At 40.4% G+C, this 13,300-nt stretch overlaps 1 protein-coding gene across 2 annotated transcripts in view; it reads right to left on the minus strand.

The window, feature by feature from the left end:
* Positions 1–2,037: 2,037 nt before the first annotated feature.
* The window catches only part of PDE6B (phosphodiesterase 6B), a 78,401-nt gene continuing 67,138 nt past the window's right edge, over positions 2,038–13,300 (minus strand). The window contains exons 20-22 of one of the 2 annotated variants that reach the window (XM_078148107.1): positions 7,747–7,830; positions 6,642–6,727; positions 2,038–2,194 (exon numbers count right to left, since the gene is read on the minus strand). In XM_078148107.1, the coding sequence (XP_078004233.1) occupies positions 2,116–2,194; positions 6,642–6,727; positions 7,747–7,830 (249 nt within the window). In that variant the 3' untranslated portion in view covers positions 2,038–2,115. Of the gene's footprint in view, positions 2,195–6,570; positions 6,728–7,746; positions 7,831–13,300 lie in introns of both variants that reach the window. The other variant, XM_021005421.2, reaches the window with a different exon arrangement.

Below are 13,300 nucleotides of genomic sequence, written 5' to 3' on the forward strand. Positions count from 1 at the left end.
GGGGCCGGGGCATGGAGGATGGTGGGGGAGGAAGGTGAAGTTACCCTTGATGTCACCCCAGAGGTCAGCCAGGCTCCATCTTCTCCCCATAGTAACTGGTTAGGAATCTTTTATGCATGAATCTTTGAACCTGTTTATATTCATAGTCTATGATACCTGGTCATATAAGAATTCCCTGTCTGGTCCTCATTCTGTTACGTTCCATTGTAAGGCCAGCTGTCAAGCCTTGTTTGGGGTAGGATGTAGCAGCTCCCTGAATCCCATCCTTGTCCTCTGCACTGTTCCTGACTCCCACATCATTTTCACTTCTCTGGTGACATCTAATGCTATTCTGTTGGCAGATTTTTGACTGTGCTTTCCCCAAGTCCTCATTATCCATGAGGAAGCACATGTGCTGCTTTTCTGCCCCATCACAACCTTTTGCACTATTCCTAGTATTTTACTTCTGCATTGCCTTGTCTGACCTTACTGCCCTTCGCAAATCTGGAGTTTGTCTCATGTCCCTTCTCCAGACCAACCTGGGGCGCCATTGATTACTCTTCTCTGCAAAGTGCCTGTTTATTGGAATAGTTGCTCATATTTGATACTGCTTTATGGTTACAAAGTGCTTTCATAGACCTCTCATTGGAGCCTCACAACAACCCTGTGAGGTAGGTAATACAAGAAAGATTCCCATTTTACAGATGAGAAAACAGGCCAGGAGGTTGTTACCCAAGATCACAGAGCTGTGGTGGAGCTCAGGGCTTTGGGTCCCTGGGCCCTCTCACCTCAGCCCAGCAGCTTCACGTCTTTGAACTGAGATCTCTTACAAAATTGTTCACAACTTGCCTCTTCGGGGAGATGACCAAACCTTGCCTCTTAAACATGCTAAACAAGTAGGTTGCAAACACGGTTATATAATTCCTTAAAGCTCTAGTTAAACTAACTGTGATCTTGGTGTTCACCCACCTTGAGAAGAAAATCTTTGGGGCACTTGTTACAAACTAAACCCTTGGTTGCTAAGAGGAAATTAATAGCCTTTCACAAACGGGCACCCTTACCTCTCTAACCCTCCCTCCACTTATTTGTTAGTGAGGAATAAGGTGCTTGCTGAACTCACACCATTGTATTAGGGGAAGACCTCACTGTGTGATGGAGTGATGGGGAGAACATAGCTTTCTGACTCACCTCTCTTCCTTTCTTCCATGGTTTATAAAGGCTACACATCTAAGCTATAAGGGGCCTGTGGCTGCTGTAGAGGTGGAAAGTGACATTTTTTAAAAGGAATTATCTAAATTGGTTCAGGTGAGTTGTCAGCTGTCAAGATGTATGATCAGATGGGCTAGTTATCCAGTGAAAGCTGAGCTGAGCTGGTATCTGGAATGTTAAAAGACATGCCTAGAGGAAAGTCTTCTAGGAGATTGATGGGAACATATGGGTGGGCATCCTATAGGATAAGAAATCGGGGATGGGCTGCAAATCAGTGTTAGAGGAGTTGATGAGCTCATGGGTCCATTGAAAAGGAATTAAGGCAGCTCTCAATTGGTGATGATAGTAAAGGTTTTAGAGTCTATAAACTGTATATGGATTGTAGGATTGTCATGCAGAAAGCAGCCCTCAGCTCCATTTCTGCTTTGGTCCTTCCTAATAGACCAGATGGGATGAGTGTGTTTTCCAATGGACTCACAACTTTAGCCACACATTAGGTTTCAATGTTTTGGTTTCACTTGGAGGGCTTTGGATGTAAATTTTATGTAGAGCAGAAGATAAATTAGAATACGTGTGTGTGTGTGTGTGTGTGTGTGTGTGTGTGTGTGTGTGTGTATGTGTGTGTGTGTAGCCAATCTATGCACATACACACACCTAGCCTTCTTGGGGGAGGCAGTACCTACTAAAAATCTAAACCTTTTAAAAATGTGCCAAATTGAACTTTTAGTTCTTGGCTTTACTGTAGTTTATAAAAATAACTGTAAAACCAGTACATTTTTTTAAATTAAAAAAATATTTGGGGGAGATTTTTCCTTTGGATTTCCAGAAACCTGCTTATCTTTGCAGACTGCAATAAGAAACCTCAGTTCTGCAGGAGCTTCAGCGAGGTGCCTGGGAGATAAGAAGACTCATGCCTCATTTGGGACATCAGCATTGAAGGGCATTTAGAGAATGCAGCAGGTGGAAGACTTTGGAGCCGGGCCTCCATTGCAAATCTCTGTACCAGCTGCAATAAAAGAGAGAAAGAAAAAAAAAGTTAAGGCAGAGATTTGCTGTTTTTTTTCCTCTAGGGTCAGAGCTAGACTGATCAGGGCCCTTACTGGCCCCTCAGAATAGAGGTCACTTTGCCACAGTCAATAAAGGGCCAAGTACAGGACGGATGGTGAGCTCAAAGCTGATTAGCTCTGCTTGAGTTGTACTTAGCTTAATAAATTAGCCCTTCTAAATATAGGTACCACCTTATAGATCTTTACTTCATATTGTCCCAATAGCCATGCTTCCAAGGATCCTTTACAAGTATAAGAAATTTCAAGACTATCTTTACTTAACAATTGCTGCCCCCAAACCCCCCTTAAAAAACCCAACAAACGAATGCAAATAAATTCTATTACAAAGAACTCTAGATAATGATAATAATAATAATAATAGCTAGCATTTAGATAGTACTTTAAGATTCGCAAAATCCTTTGCAAATATTTCATTTTGTCCTCACAACAACCCTGGAAGGTGGTTGCTTTTATTAGGCCTATTTTACACTTGAAACTGAGGTAGACAGGTTAAGTGACTTGCCCAGGGTCACATAGCTAGTAGGCATTTGAGACTGAATTTGAACTCGGAGCTTCCTGACTTCAGGCCCAGCATTTCATCTACTGTGCCACCTAGCTATATATATTATTATGATTAAGCAGATTCTAGATTATGTTGTTAAAGCAAAATCACGTTCCCATTGTGCAGGATGAAACAATTTTAAAGTGATCTGAAACCAGCAGAGGAAAGAAGAATGTCTACACACATCACTCCCATTCCTTTCCCATTCCTAACCTTTGCATCTCTGAGGCTGCTGGTTTTGTTTGGGGGTGGTTTGGGAGTTTAAAGGAATTCTTCTTGTCTGACCTGGGTGATTGTTAAGCATCAGCTGAAAGGCTGCTAATTGATAAGGAGATAAATGAATTGTCAGGGATTCAGGACAAATCAGCTTGGTTTTTTCTCCACCTCCTGGATTGTAAACAGCTTGCAATTCTATCTCTTTCTTATGAAGAGTCACTGCCACCTCTGCAGAACCCAGGAGAGGGATGTAATAACTTGGTAGTTATTAAATCAATCAGCAAAGCTTTGGGTCTTTGAGCCTTCTGCCAGAACACATTTTTTTTTTTACATGAATTGTGTATCAGTGATGGTTGCTGTTGGGAAGAAAGTTGTTACCCATGCTGTATTGATTACATACTTGTCTGCATTCTACTGTGACTGTTCTATTAACATTTAACATATTTTAACTTGGGATAATTTAACTTGAAATGATGTTTAATTTTTTTGGCTGCCAGGAACCTAGTGGTGGATAAACAGTCCCAGTAAACAGAAGTGGGGAGTGATGGATGAGGTATTTTTTTTTACATTGTGATCATGGGTATTTGTAGACTGTACCTATTAACTGTTTAACGAGATGATTGTTAACTGAGTTACCTCTGCAAACTAATACTGGTTGACAATAATAACGATAATAAATAGCTAGCATTTTAGTCCTTTAAGGTTTGCAAAGTGTTTTACCAATATTATCTCATGTTATCCTTACAACAACTCTTGGAGATAGGCGCTATTATTATTATTCCCATTTTACAGATGAGGGATCTGAGGCAGGCAGAGGTTAAGTGACTTGCCCAAGGTCACCCAACTAGTAAGCTAGAGTTGAACTCAGGCCTTCCTGACTGTCCATCTCTCTATCCATTGTGCCCTCTAGCTGTGTCTTGATGATGAATGGGCAGGCTGATAAGGCCTGGCAGAAAACACAGGAAGGGGGAAGGTAAAGCAGTGTAAAAGCAGCACTCCCAGACCCCCACTTTTGTTAGGAGCACAATGCTGGAGTGACCTAGTGTAATGTACAGGCAATTTCCCCATTAGATTGTAAGCTCCTTGAGGGCAGGGACTGTCTTTTTCCTCTTTTTTGCATGCTCAGTGCTTAGCACAGTGCCTGGCACATAGTAGATGTTTAACGCATATTTACTGATTGAGTGAGTGTTCTACTATAAGCTGGGAAAAGTCGTAGGGGGAGCCACGAGGTAGGCAGGGTGGCACCACTAGGGCAGATGATTCTAGGCCTGGTCACTAGTGCATTAGTGCATTGTGTCATTTCCACTCTCTGGGGCTTGATTTCCTCCCCAGAAAAATAAGGAACTGGGGGAGTGGATCCAGTCGGATCTCCAGAGTCCTCTTCAGTCTGGTGTTCTGTCATACTGTGTTTCTCTTCGTGTCTATGCAGTAGTTTCGCTTGAGATTCAGCAGGTATGGAAGAAGAGGAAGGTGTGTGCTATGTTTGTCTTCCTGCCAGAGGCAATTACTAACTGTGTTAAATAAAAGCTGTTCTCTCTGATCTTCTTCAGAGGGGTCAAGGAGTTTCTAGTGAGGATGAAAGAAATCTAAGAGAAAAACTAGGAAGGAAGGAACTCCAAGGAAACAGAAACAACAAAACTATTTTTAAGAGACCCCTTCGCTAATAGGAGAATGTGATGTGAAGGAGGAGATGGAAGGAAGGGAAACATGCAGGGACCCTTCCCACTGGAGGTCTTTCAAGACTCTGAAAAAGCCATTTTCCAAGCTTCACAGAACAATGAAGAGGATCCCCAACTGTTAACAAATGTTCCCCAAACCCACTATCGATTCCAGGTAAAAGGGACACGTCTTAGTGACTCATTACACTGTGCTGAAGAGTAAGGGGGTGGTGGCAAAATGGTGGTAAATGAACCTCACATCGCCAAGTGGGAAGAATGCTGTTTTTCTGTGGTTCTTATTTCTAGAATATGACAGAAAGCCTGTGGAGACTAATTAAGCTTGATGACAGCTACCCACTTTTGCTGATATTTGTGGGGATGAATAGCTTCACCAGAAGAAACTGGAAAAATCTTTTTAGATATTATGACATCCCGGGCAGAAAGCTGAAGGACATATTTCCAGCTCTTCTTCCAATTGAGAATCAGGACTTGGGAAGCAGTGGATAAAGTGCTGGGGCCAGAATCAGGAAGACCTAATTTTAAATCTATCTGCAGGCATTTATTAGCTATGTGACCCTGGGAAATCACTCAACTGCTGTCTGCTTCAGTTTCCCCAAATGTAAAATGGGAATAATAATAGCACCTACCACCCAGGGTTGCTGTGAAGATCAAAGGAGATAATATTTGTAAAGCTCTTGACATGGTGCCTGGCACACAGTAGGAGCTTAATAAATGCTTATTCTCTTCCCTGTGGAAGACAGAGGAGGAGCTGAGCATTAGATAGATATATATCTAAGAGAAAGAGTTAAAAGTTTGCAAAATGCATTCCTTAATACAACCTGGGAGGTAGGCATGCATTTATTATCATCCCCATTTTACCAAAGAGAAAACAGGCCCTGAAAGATTAAGCAATTTACCAAGATCTCACAGCTTGGAATTAAATGGTTTAGCTGGGATTTGAACCTAGGTATCCCCCCAACTACAAATTCAGTGTCTTTCTAGAGTCTGAACTATGGTTCAACATATTGGAATATTGGACTTTGGGCCAGAAATGGAGAACCTATGATGACGGCCGGAAAGTATATGCTTGTTTAAAGATTTCCCAATTTCATAGAGAGGGCTTTAAATCAAATACAGGAGGGGAAGGAGAAAAACGCATATGACACTGTTAAAGTGATATTATGGAGGACAAGAGTGATAGAGAAAGAGAAAACAAGAGTAGGGGAGGTGCAAGGTCATTCACAGTCAAAAGTAAACTAGGAAGAAAGTTTGAAACCATTTCTATGGCCCTAGATGTCCACATACAACATTTGGGTAATAAAGTGAGCTTGTGCCCTTAATGTAAAAAGGTAAATATGACCTCGAGAGATGGCTGAGACATGGTGGAAGGACGTTGCTAAGAGGGAGCACGTGCAGAAGACATGCTAGGAGGGCAGAAGGTCTGGAGACCATCCCATCTATATAAAGCTCAGTTCCCAGTTCCCTTAGTATTTAGCCAATGGAAAAGTTGAGTGACATTACTGTTTTCAGCACTCTAAAGGATTATCATATGGAAGAGAGATTAGACTTATTCAGGTTTATTCTGTGGCTTTGGGAGACAGGACTAGGACCAATGGATAGAAGTTATAGAGAGGTAGGTTTTGCCTCAATAAAAAGCAGGCTTTCTTCCTAAAAATTAAGGCATGAGCTGCCTTGTTAGGTAGTGAGCTTCCCATCACTGGTGGTATCCAAGCAGAAGCTGGATAGCTGTCAGGAATGTTCTAGGAAGGACTGCTTAGATGACCTAGGGCTAGGCCCTTCTAATTCTGAGTATCTGCACTAAGAGTGCAGGGTTCTTAATGAATTTTTGCCTTCACAGTGTAATAGTATTTATTGGTCAATTTTGGCTATAGTGCAATACCTTTCTTTGCTGCAATATTCCCATCTTCTTTTTTCTTGTCTTCCTCCAAAGCCTTCACTTTAGCTTCATGCTCATCAGCCAGGGCCTTCCACTCCTTCCTGTTATTCTGCAGCCTGTCAAACATGGGCTGGATTTCCTCATGGAAACGTGAAAACTCCTGAATGGAAGAGAGGATAAGAAAGAGAGGTCAACATTCATGGATTTCATCTGGAAAAGAAATGTTAGCCATCTTTTGAATCTGCAGTCTAGCTGGTTTTTGTTTGTTTGTTTTGTTTTAAAATATAGCTCCTCAGGAAGTAAAAGGCCATAATTCAATTTTGACAACCCATGAAGAGGAAAATGCTTTTGCCTTCTTACTGTGGATCTGAAGCTCCCAGCACCAGAGAATCAATTATAGGCAACAAATGTCTTCTACAGTATGTGTGAGACTATGTCTTCTCCGAAGGCAAGAACCACATATTCTCCTTCTTTGTCTCCCTACAGTTTAGGGTAAAGGGGGGGGGGAGGCTCACTTAAGGTTTGAAAGACCATTTGGTTCTTTGTAATTAATTAGGTCTTATTGGCACAGATAGTAATAATGGCCGCTCCTTTAGAAAGGGCATAGGACTTCAGTAATTCTTTCCACCTCCTCTCATAATCCCATCCCTACCACCATGCTTTCTCTCCATCTCATCCTCATCAACCCTGTTCATCTTCATCACACATTGTTTCACTCCCATCGCTGTTCTCTTCCCCCTCACTGTCTTGCCCTTGCACTGACCTGTTCCCCTTCACCTTTCCTACTCATTGACCCATCCTCTTCAAAGTCACATCCCTCTGCAGTCCCCCTTTGCTATCCCATTCCCCCTTACACCATAGTCCTCTCACTGAAGGACAAAAGAAAAAAGATTCAGTTGTATATGATGACAAAGCTTGAATATAGAGGGCTGATTCTGAACTAGATGTACCCTTCTCTCAGTAGAGAGGTGGTGAACTATCGTTGCAGAATGCAGCATATGTTGTCAGACATTGGCGATGTTTTGCTTAAAAGCATTTTTGTTTCGAGGGAGGGTTCTGAGGGGTAGGGAAACCAGTTATTGGGAAGTAGAAGTGATGTTAAAAAGAAAAAAAAATGTGCTGACTTTGTAAAATATGTAGAGCAGCCTTCCCTCTGGGGAGACCTGATTGTCAGCTTACCTTGTATACAAATGTACACACAAAGTCAATGAACCCCACTTGCAGCTTAGGCAGCTCAGCAGCTTTGTTTCTGTCCATCATGGGCTTGGTGAGGAGAGAAAATAGAAGTTTAAGTGAGGACACAGGGTTAAAGGCACAGCCTTCATTATTCCCACAGTAGCACAGGCCTCCAAGAGAGTCTCAAGAGCCCTGACACTAAGCTTACTGAAGACACACGTTCCTGCTTCCCTGGAGCCTGTCTGGGCTACAATCAATGCCACTTTTTTACATTTACAGCTTTTAGTATCCAATGAAATAGAATTGTCTATTATTTTCAAATGTGTAAGAGTGGCAGTCCAGTCAATCAGAGACATAAACTAGGTGTGAATAAGGCCTAGACATCTCTACTGAATTAATCAGCCCTTCAAGGGCATTAGACTAGGTGTGAGAAGTCCTTGAAAGCCATTAGACAAAATGGAGTGGAGGTATGCTGAAAAAACTCAGTGACTCCTGTGGGATTTTGCACAAAATGGCAAATCAGTTGGAATTGGGCATTCAAGCATGGGACAGCAGAGCCCCTGGGAAGGAATCCCTCGGTAGAAAGGAGTGCACTTCTGTCTCCTTGTCTGCCCTTGGAGGAGAAGATTTGTGACCTGGGAGGGACCCGGTAAAGGTGGTCAGTGGATTTGAAACCTCATAAATGGCCTAGTAGTAGCCTTGGAATTGCAACTGAGTCTGCATCATGAGCCAAGGATAAATTAGAGATGCTGAGGCGAGGCATCTTCAGGTCTCTCAAAAAAACCCAACAGAAACTACATCATACCTAAGGGGAACATCTTGAACACTCCCCTAAAAGTGCTTCCAGGAGGGGTGAGTTATTCCTTTGCTATATGTGCTTTCTAAGCTTGAGCCCACTTTCCTCTGGACTCCATATGTACTGGTGGGAGAATGGATCATAAGAGTTTTGCACCAATTTATTGTATCACCTTAGTAAATATCCCTTTCTAAAAGCTAATTAAGTCTGTATGAGTAATTAAATATTGCCAAAGAATCAATGGGGGAAGCACATCATGGTGTGGGGGGGCTCATGAGTTATAGAATTAGGAAACACCCCCTCCCTCAAGCCTTCAGGATTATCCCTAGAGCCCTGAGGGAGGAAGTAGCAGCCACTTTCTGGGAACCCAATTTGCTAGTTTGTGTGTGTGTGTGTGTGTGTGTGTGTGTGTGTGTGTGTGTGTGTAGTGTAGGGGGTGTTTGGGAGACTAGCTTCAGAACATATGCTACAAATGTACCTATGGCAGGGGGGAAGGATTGGTTGAATATTAAACTCTAAACTAGTGGTCTCCAAAGTTGGGGTTGTAGCATGACTTTATGAAGCAACCAATCAGAATGTGGTCAGACAAGTCGCATCCCAGCCTCTCTCCAATAGCTATTCAGACTTTTCTCCAATCCAATTACCTTACCTTCATCCACTAACAAGTGATATTCCCCTACTCCATCTACTCCCACAGCTGGCCTCCAGGTGTGTGGCTACCCAACCTTTCCCTTTAGGGTGGTTTATAACCTAAACCAGGCTCTTGAACTAGCAGATGCGTAGGCAAAATCTGCCTCCTGTAGGCACCCATGGTGGACTTTTCTATGGGCCCGTGGCTGAGGAGTAAGAGCCCTTTTCTCATTTTTAGTGGGACAGAGTGAAACAAACTGAATGAGCAGACATGGATGGGTTGTGATCTGTATTGAAGAACTCACTACATTATCCTTCCCCACAACCTACCCTTCTTCTAAATGCCCCTATTTATTTCCAGGTCACCATTATTTTTTCTTCCTTCCTTCCTTCCTTCCTTCCTTCCTTCCTTCCTTCCTTCCTTCCTTCCTTCCTTCCTTCCTTCCTTCCTTCCTTCCTATCTCTTTATCCTAGGTTCTCAACCTCTTTGTTTATCTTGATTTCTTGCTAACTGAAACTGCTCTCTTCAGAGTTATCAATAACCTCTTAATTGCCAAATCTAATGAACTTTTCTCAAGCCTCATCCTTCTCGACTTCTCTGCAGCATTTGGCACTGCAGATCCCTCTGGATACTTAACTCTCTTCTCTCTAGGTATGATAAGACATCTCATACTGGAGCATTTTTAAAACTTAGAATTGTACAAACCTGTTTAAAAATCTTCCAAATGAAGAGTTTCACTGAATTCTAAACCCATTTGTTAAAAATAAAAAAGGCAACACTTTCCAATTAGTTCACAAGAAAACCGAATGACTTCAGGGAAGATGGAAATTTACCCTCCAAATTTCAACAAGAATCTTTGCAAATTGGTGGATGGGACTGAAAAATGATCATGATGATTTACTAAGTGCAGCCAACAATGCGCTTCTTCCATTTAGAGACATGTATCTTTGTGAGGAGCTCTTTTCAGCTATGACAGCCATTAAAATTAAAATAAGCCGCACTTAAAATCAGACCCTCAAATGTCTATGTCACCATTATTAAATCAAGATTTTCAAAAGTAATAAAGCATATTCAATCACATTGCTCTCACCAAAAATATTATTGACATTTTTACTGAAAAAAAGGGTTGTACCATTAATAAAATATTTTATTCATCTATATATCATACTTAAAAATTTTTATTTTGTGTAAGTTTTATAATACATATAATTATCTGTATAGGAGTATATTGTATAACTTGTAAATAATAAATATACATATTTGTGTGCATTATCAACTTTTTTTTCTAATAGAAGCATAGAATCAAAAAAGTTTGGTGATTACTTCTCTAAATTATTCACATCCCTGGACTTTCCTATCGAGCTCTGGCCATTTAATATAGATGTGTTTACAGTGTTATAATCAGCATGCATAAGTTGTCCTAGATATAGACTACTGCATATATGAACCATCCCCAAGTCTAAAATGTCATGATTAATTTCTTTCAATGAATTAATTTCAATTAATTTCTTGTGGGATAGTTCCTCTCATTGTTACCTGCCTTCTGAAAGATGAAAGTGAATTAAGAATTTATTTGCTGCTATGCAGATATATGATAACTTGGAAGTCTCTATCACTACCTTTGAGCAAATTTTGACCTATATAGGGAAAGCATCATCTGTTTTCTCCATGGGGCAAAGAAATCTATAATATTCCATACTATAACTTCTGTTCCTCTCCTTTTATCCTCACCCAAATGTTCTACATCGTGGTTCTCCTTCCCACAAGGCCATAGATCTGCATGCTATGATTTACATGCCTTGTTAACTCATTTCCCTCCTGGGGAATTTTTTTTCATTGCAGTAGCCAAAGAGTTAACTAGATAAGGATCCCTAAGCTTGGGTCCGAGGATCTAAAGTCTAATGATATGCTCAGTAGTTTAAAAGAAACTTAGGAATGTTCTCCTTTACTCATACTGTCACTTAGCCCTGGCCTGAGGGAATGCCTCAATATTCCAGAGATGACTAATTATGTGAGATTTTGACATACTCTCCTGGTAAAGGGACAGTGACTAAGTAATGAGGGGAAAAGAATGCTTTTGAGGGATGGGAGCCTAAAGAAGACTGTGTGTATGAATTTAGAGTTTTGTCGGCAAATCTGTCATCATCATCATATGTTGCTGTTGTTGACTCATGTCTGACTATGACCCCATTTGGGATTTTCTTGGCAGAGATACTGGAGTGGTTTGTCATTTCTTTCTCCAGCTCATTTTACAGATGAGAAAATGGAGGCAAATAGGGTTAAGTGGCTTGCCAAGGGTCACACAGCTAGTAAGTGTCTGAGGCTGGATTTGAACTCAGAAGATGAGTCCTCCTGATTTCATGCCTGGCATTCTATCCACTGTGCCATCTAGCTGCTCCATCATCATACATACAGATACAAATAAATGTATGTGAGTATATACATCCATATATTATTGACTTTATTGAGGTAAATTTCACTATAAAGTTCTACAAAATGTGGCACAGACTTCAGTGGTATTGTATTAAAGCTATGCATTAACTTAGGAAATATTGTTACTTCTACTGTATGTATTTAATCACTCCAGCAAGTAGAGGCATCTGGGCATTGAATTCTTCCATTGGAGTTTTATAGTTTTCTTTGAATGTACTGAATTAAATCAATACTTGAGGATGTAATGTTTTTTGTCACCAATGTGAACAGAAATTTTCCTTCATTGTATTTGCAAGCCATGTGTCATGAATGTGTAGGAGTGCAATTGGTTTTGTGAATTTTCTCATCTCCCCAACTTTGCAGAACTCAATTATTTTCTTTCACCACTTTGGAAGCTGATTCCCTGGGAAATTCTTGCTGTACAATCAGATCACCTGCAATACATGATGGTTTGGCTTCTTTTTTTTCTGCTATTCTTTCTATTTCCCTTGTGGTATAGTGGATAGAGTGCTGGAAATAAGAGTCAGGAAGACTTAAGTTCAAATGCTACCTCTATGTCACCATGACAAGTCACTTTACCTTTCTGAGCCTCAATGTCTTCATCTGCAAAATGGGGATAATAATAATAATAATAATAATAATAATAATAATACCTTTAGTGCCTACCTTATAAGGTTGTTTTTAGACTTAAATGAGATCATGTATTTTATTGTGCCTTATAAACTTTAAAGCACTATATACATGTGTTATCACTTACTGTCTCATATTTTTGATGTTCAGATAGAAATGGTCCTTCTGTAAGGATTATTCTTATTATTGTTATTAATGTAGTCCTCCATCATCACTATTATCAGCAGTAACATATCTAGGACTATATTAAATTGGAAGGGTGACATGGGATATCCTGGTCTTGTTACAATTTTGAAAGAGAGCTACTCTGGTGCTTCTCTGTTCTCTGTAATGTTTACTCTTGGTCTTAATATCCTATATTCTTTGTCACGTCAAGAGAGAAGCCCTCCATTATCAATTTATTTTTAGACTTTTAATCAAGAGCAGACATTGGATTTTGTCTAATGCTCTCTTAGCCTCCATGGAGACAATTATAAGATTTTCATTACTTTTCCTGTTAATGTGATAATAGTTTTCAGGGAGCAACTCTACTTGGCCCTAGGGGAAAATTGTTAGAATGTGCTATTGTATTGTCTGCTAACAGTCTACCTACATTTTTTTTTTCCATCTGTGTTTGCAAGAGAAACTGGCCTGTAATTTTCTTTTTTGGCATTGTCCTAGAGGGCATAATTTTGCTGACAATATTCAAGTCCCAATTATTCAACCTTGTTTCAAGGGTATTAGATGACAGGATTAGTTTGTAGGTCATTCTGTTCTGTTCTATTTCATTTATCTTATATTGATCTTGTCTCACTATTCTTTCTCCCCAATCCCCCCTTGGTGGTAACTATCTTCATTAGAAGTCACATAATGTCTTATTTTGCACTTCCCTAATGCACTTATCTAATGTTATATATTATGATTTTCAGTATTTGTGTTTTATCACCCTGCTAGACTATAAGCTCTTTGAGGGCAGGGAGCAGGTATTATCTGCCTAATTAGATAATACATGTACAAGTACTTGGTAAACCTTGAAGCATTACCTAAATGTTAACCACCTTCTCCCACCTCAAACATGGCATGCTAGT

Source organism: Phascolarctos cinereus, unplaced genomic scaffold, assembly GCF_003287225.1.
Source record: "Phascolarctos cinereus isolate Bilbo 61053 unplaced genomic scaffold, phaCin_HiC Scaffold_9;HRSCAF=440, whole genome shotgun sequence".
Classification (NCBI taxonomy): domain Eukaryota; kingdom Metazoa; phylum Chordata; class Mammalia; order Diprotodontia; family Phascolarctidae; genus Phascolarctos; species Phascolarctos cinereus.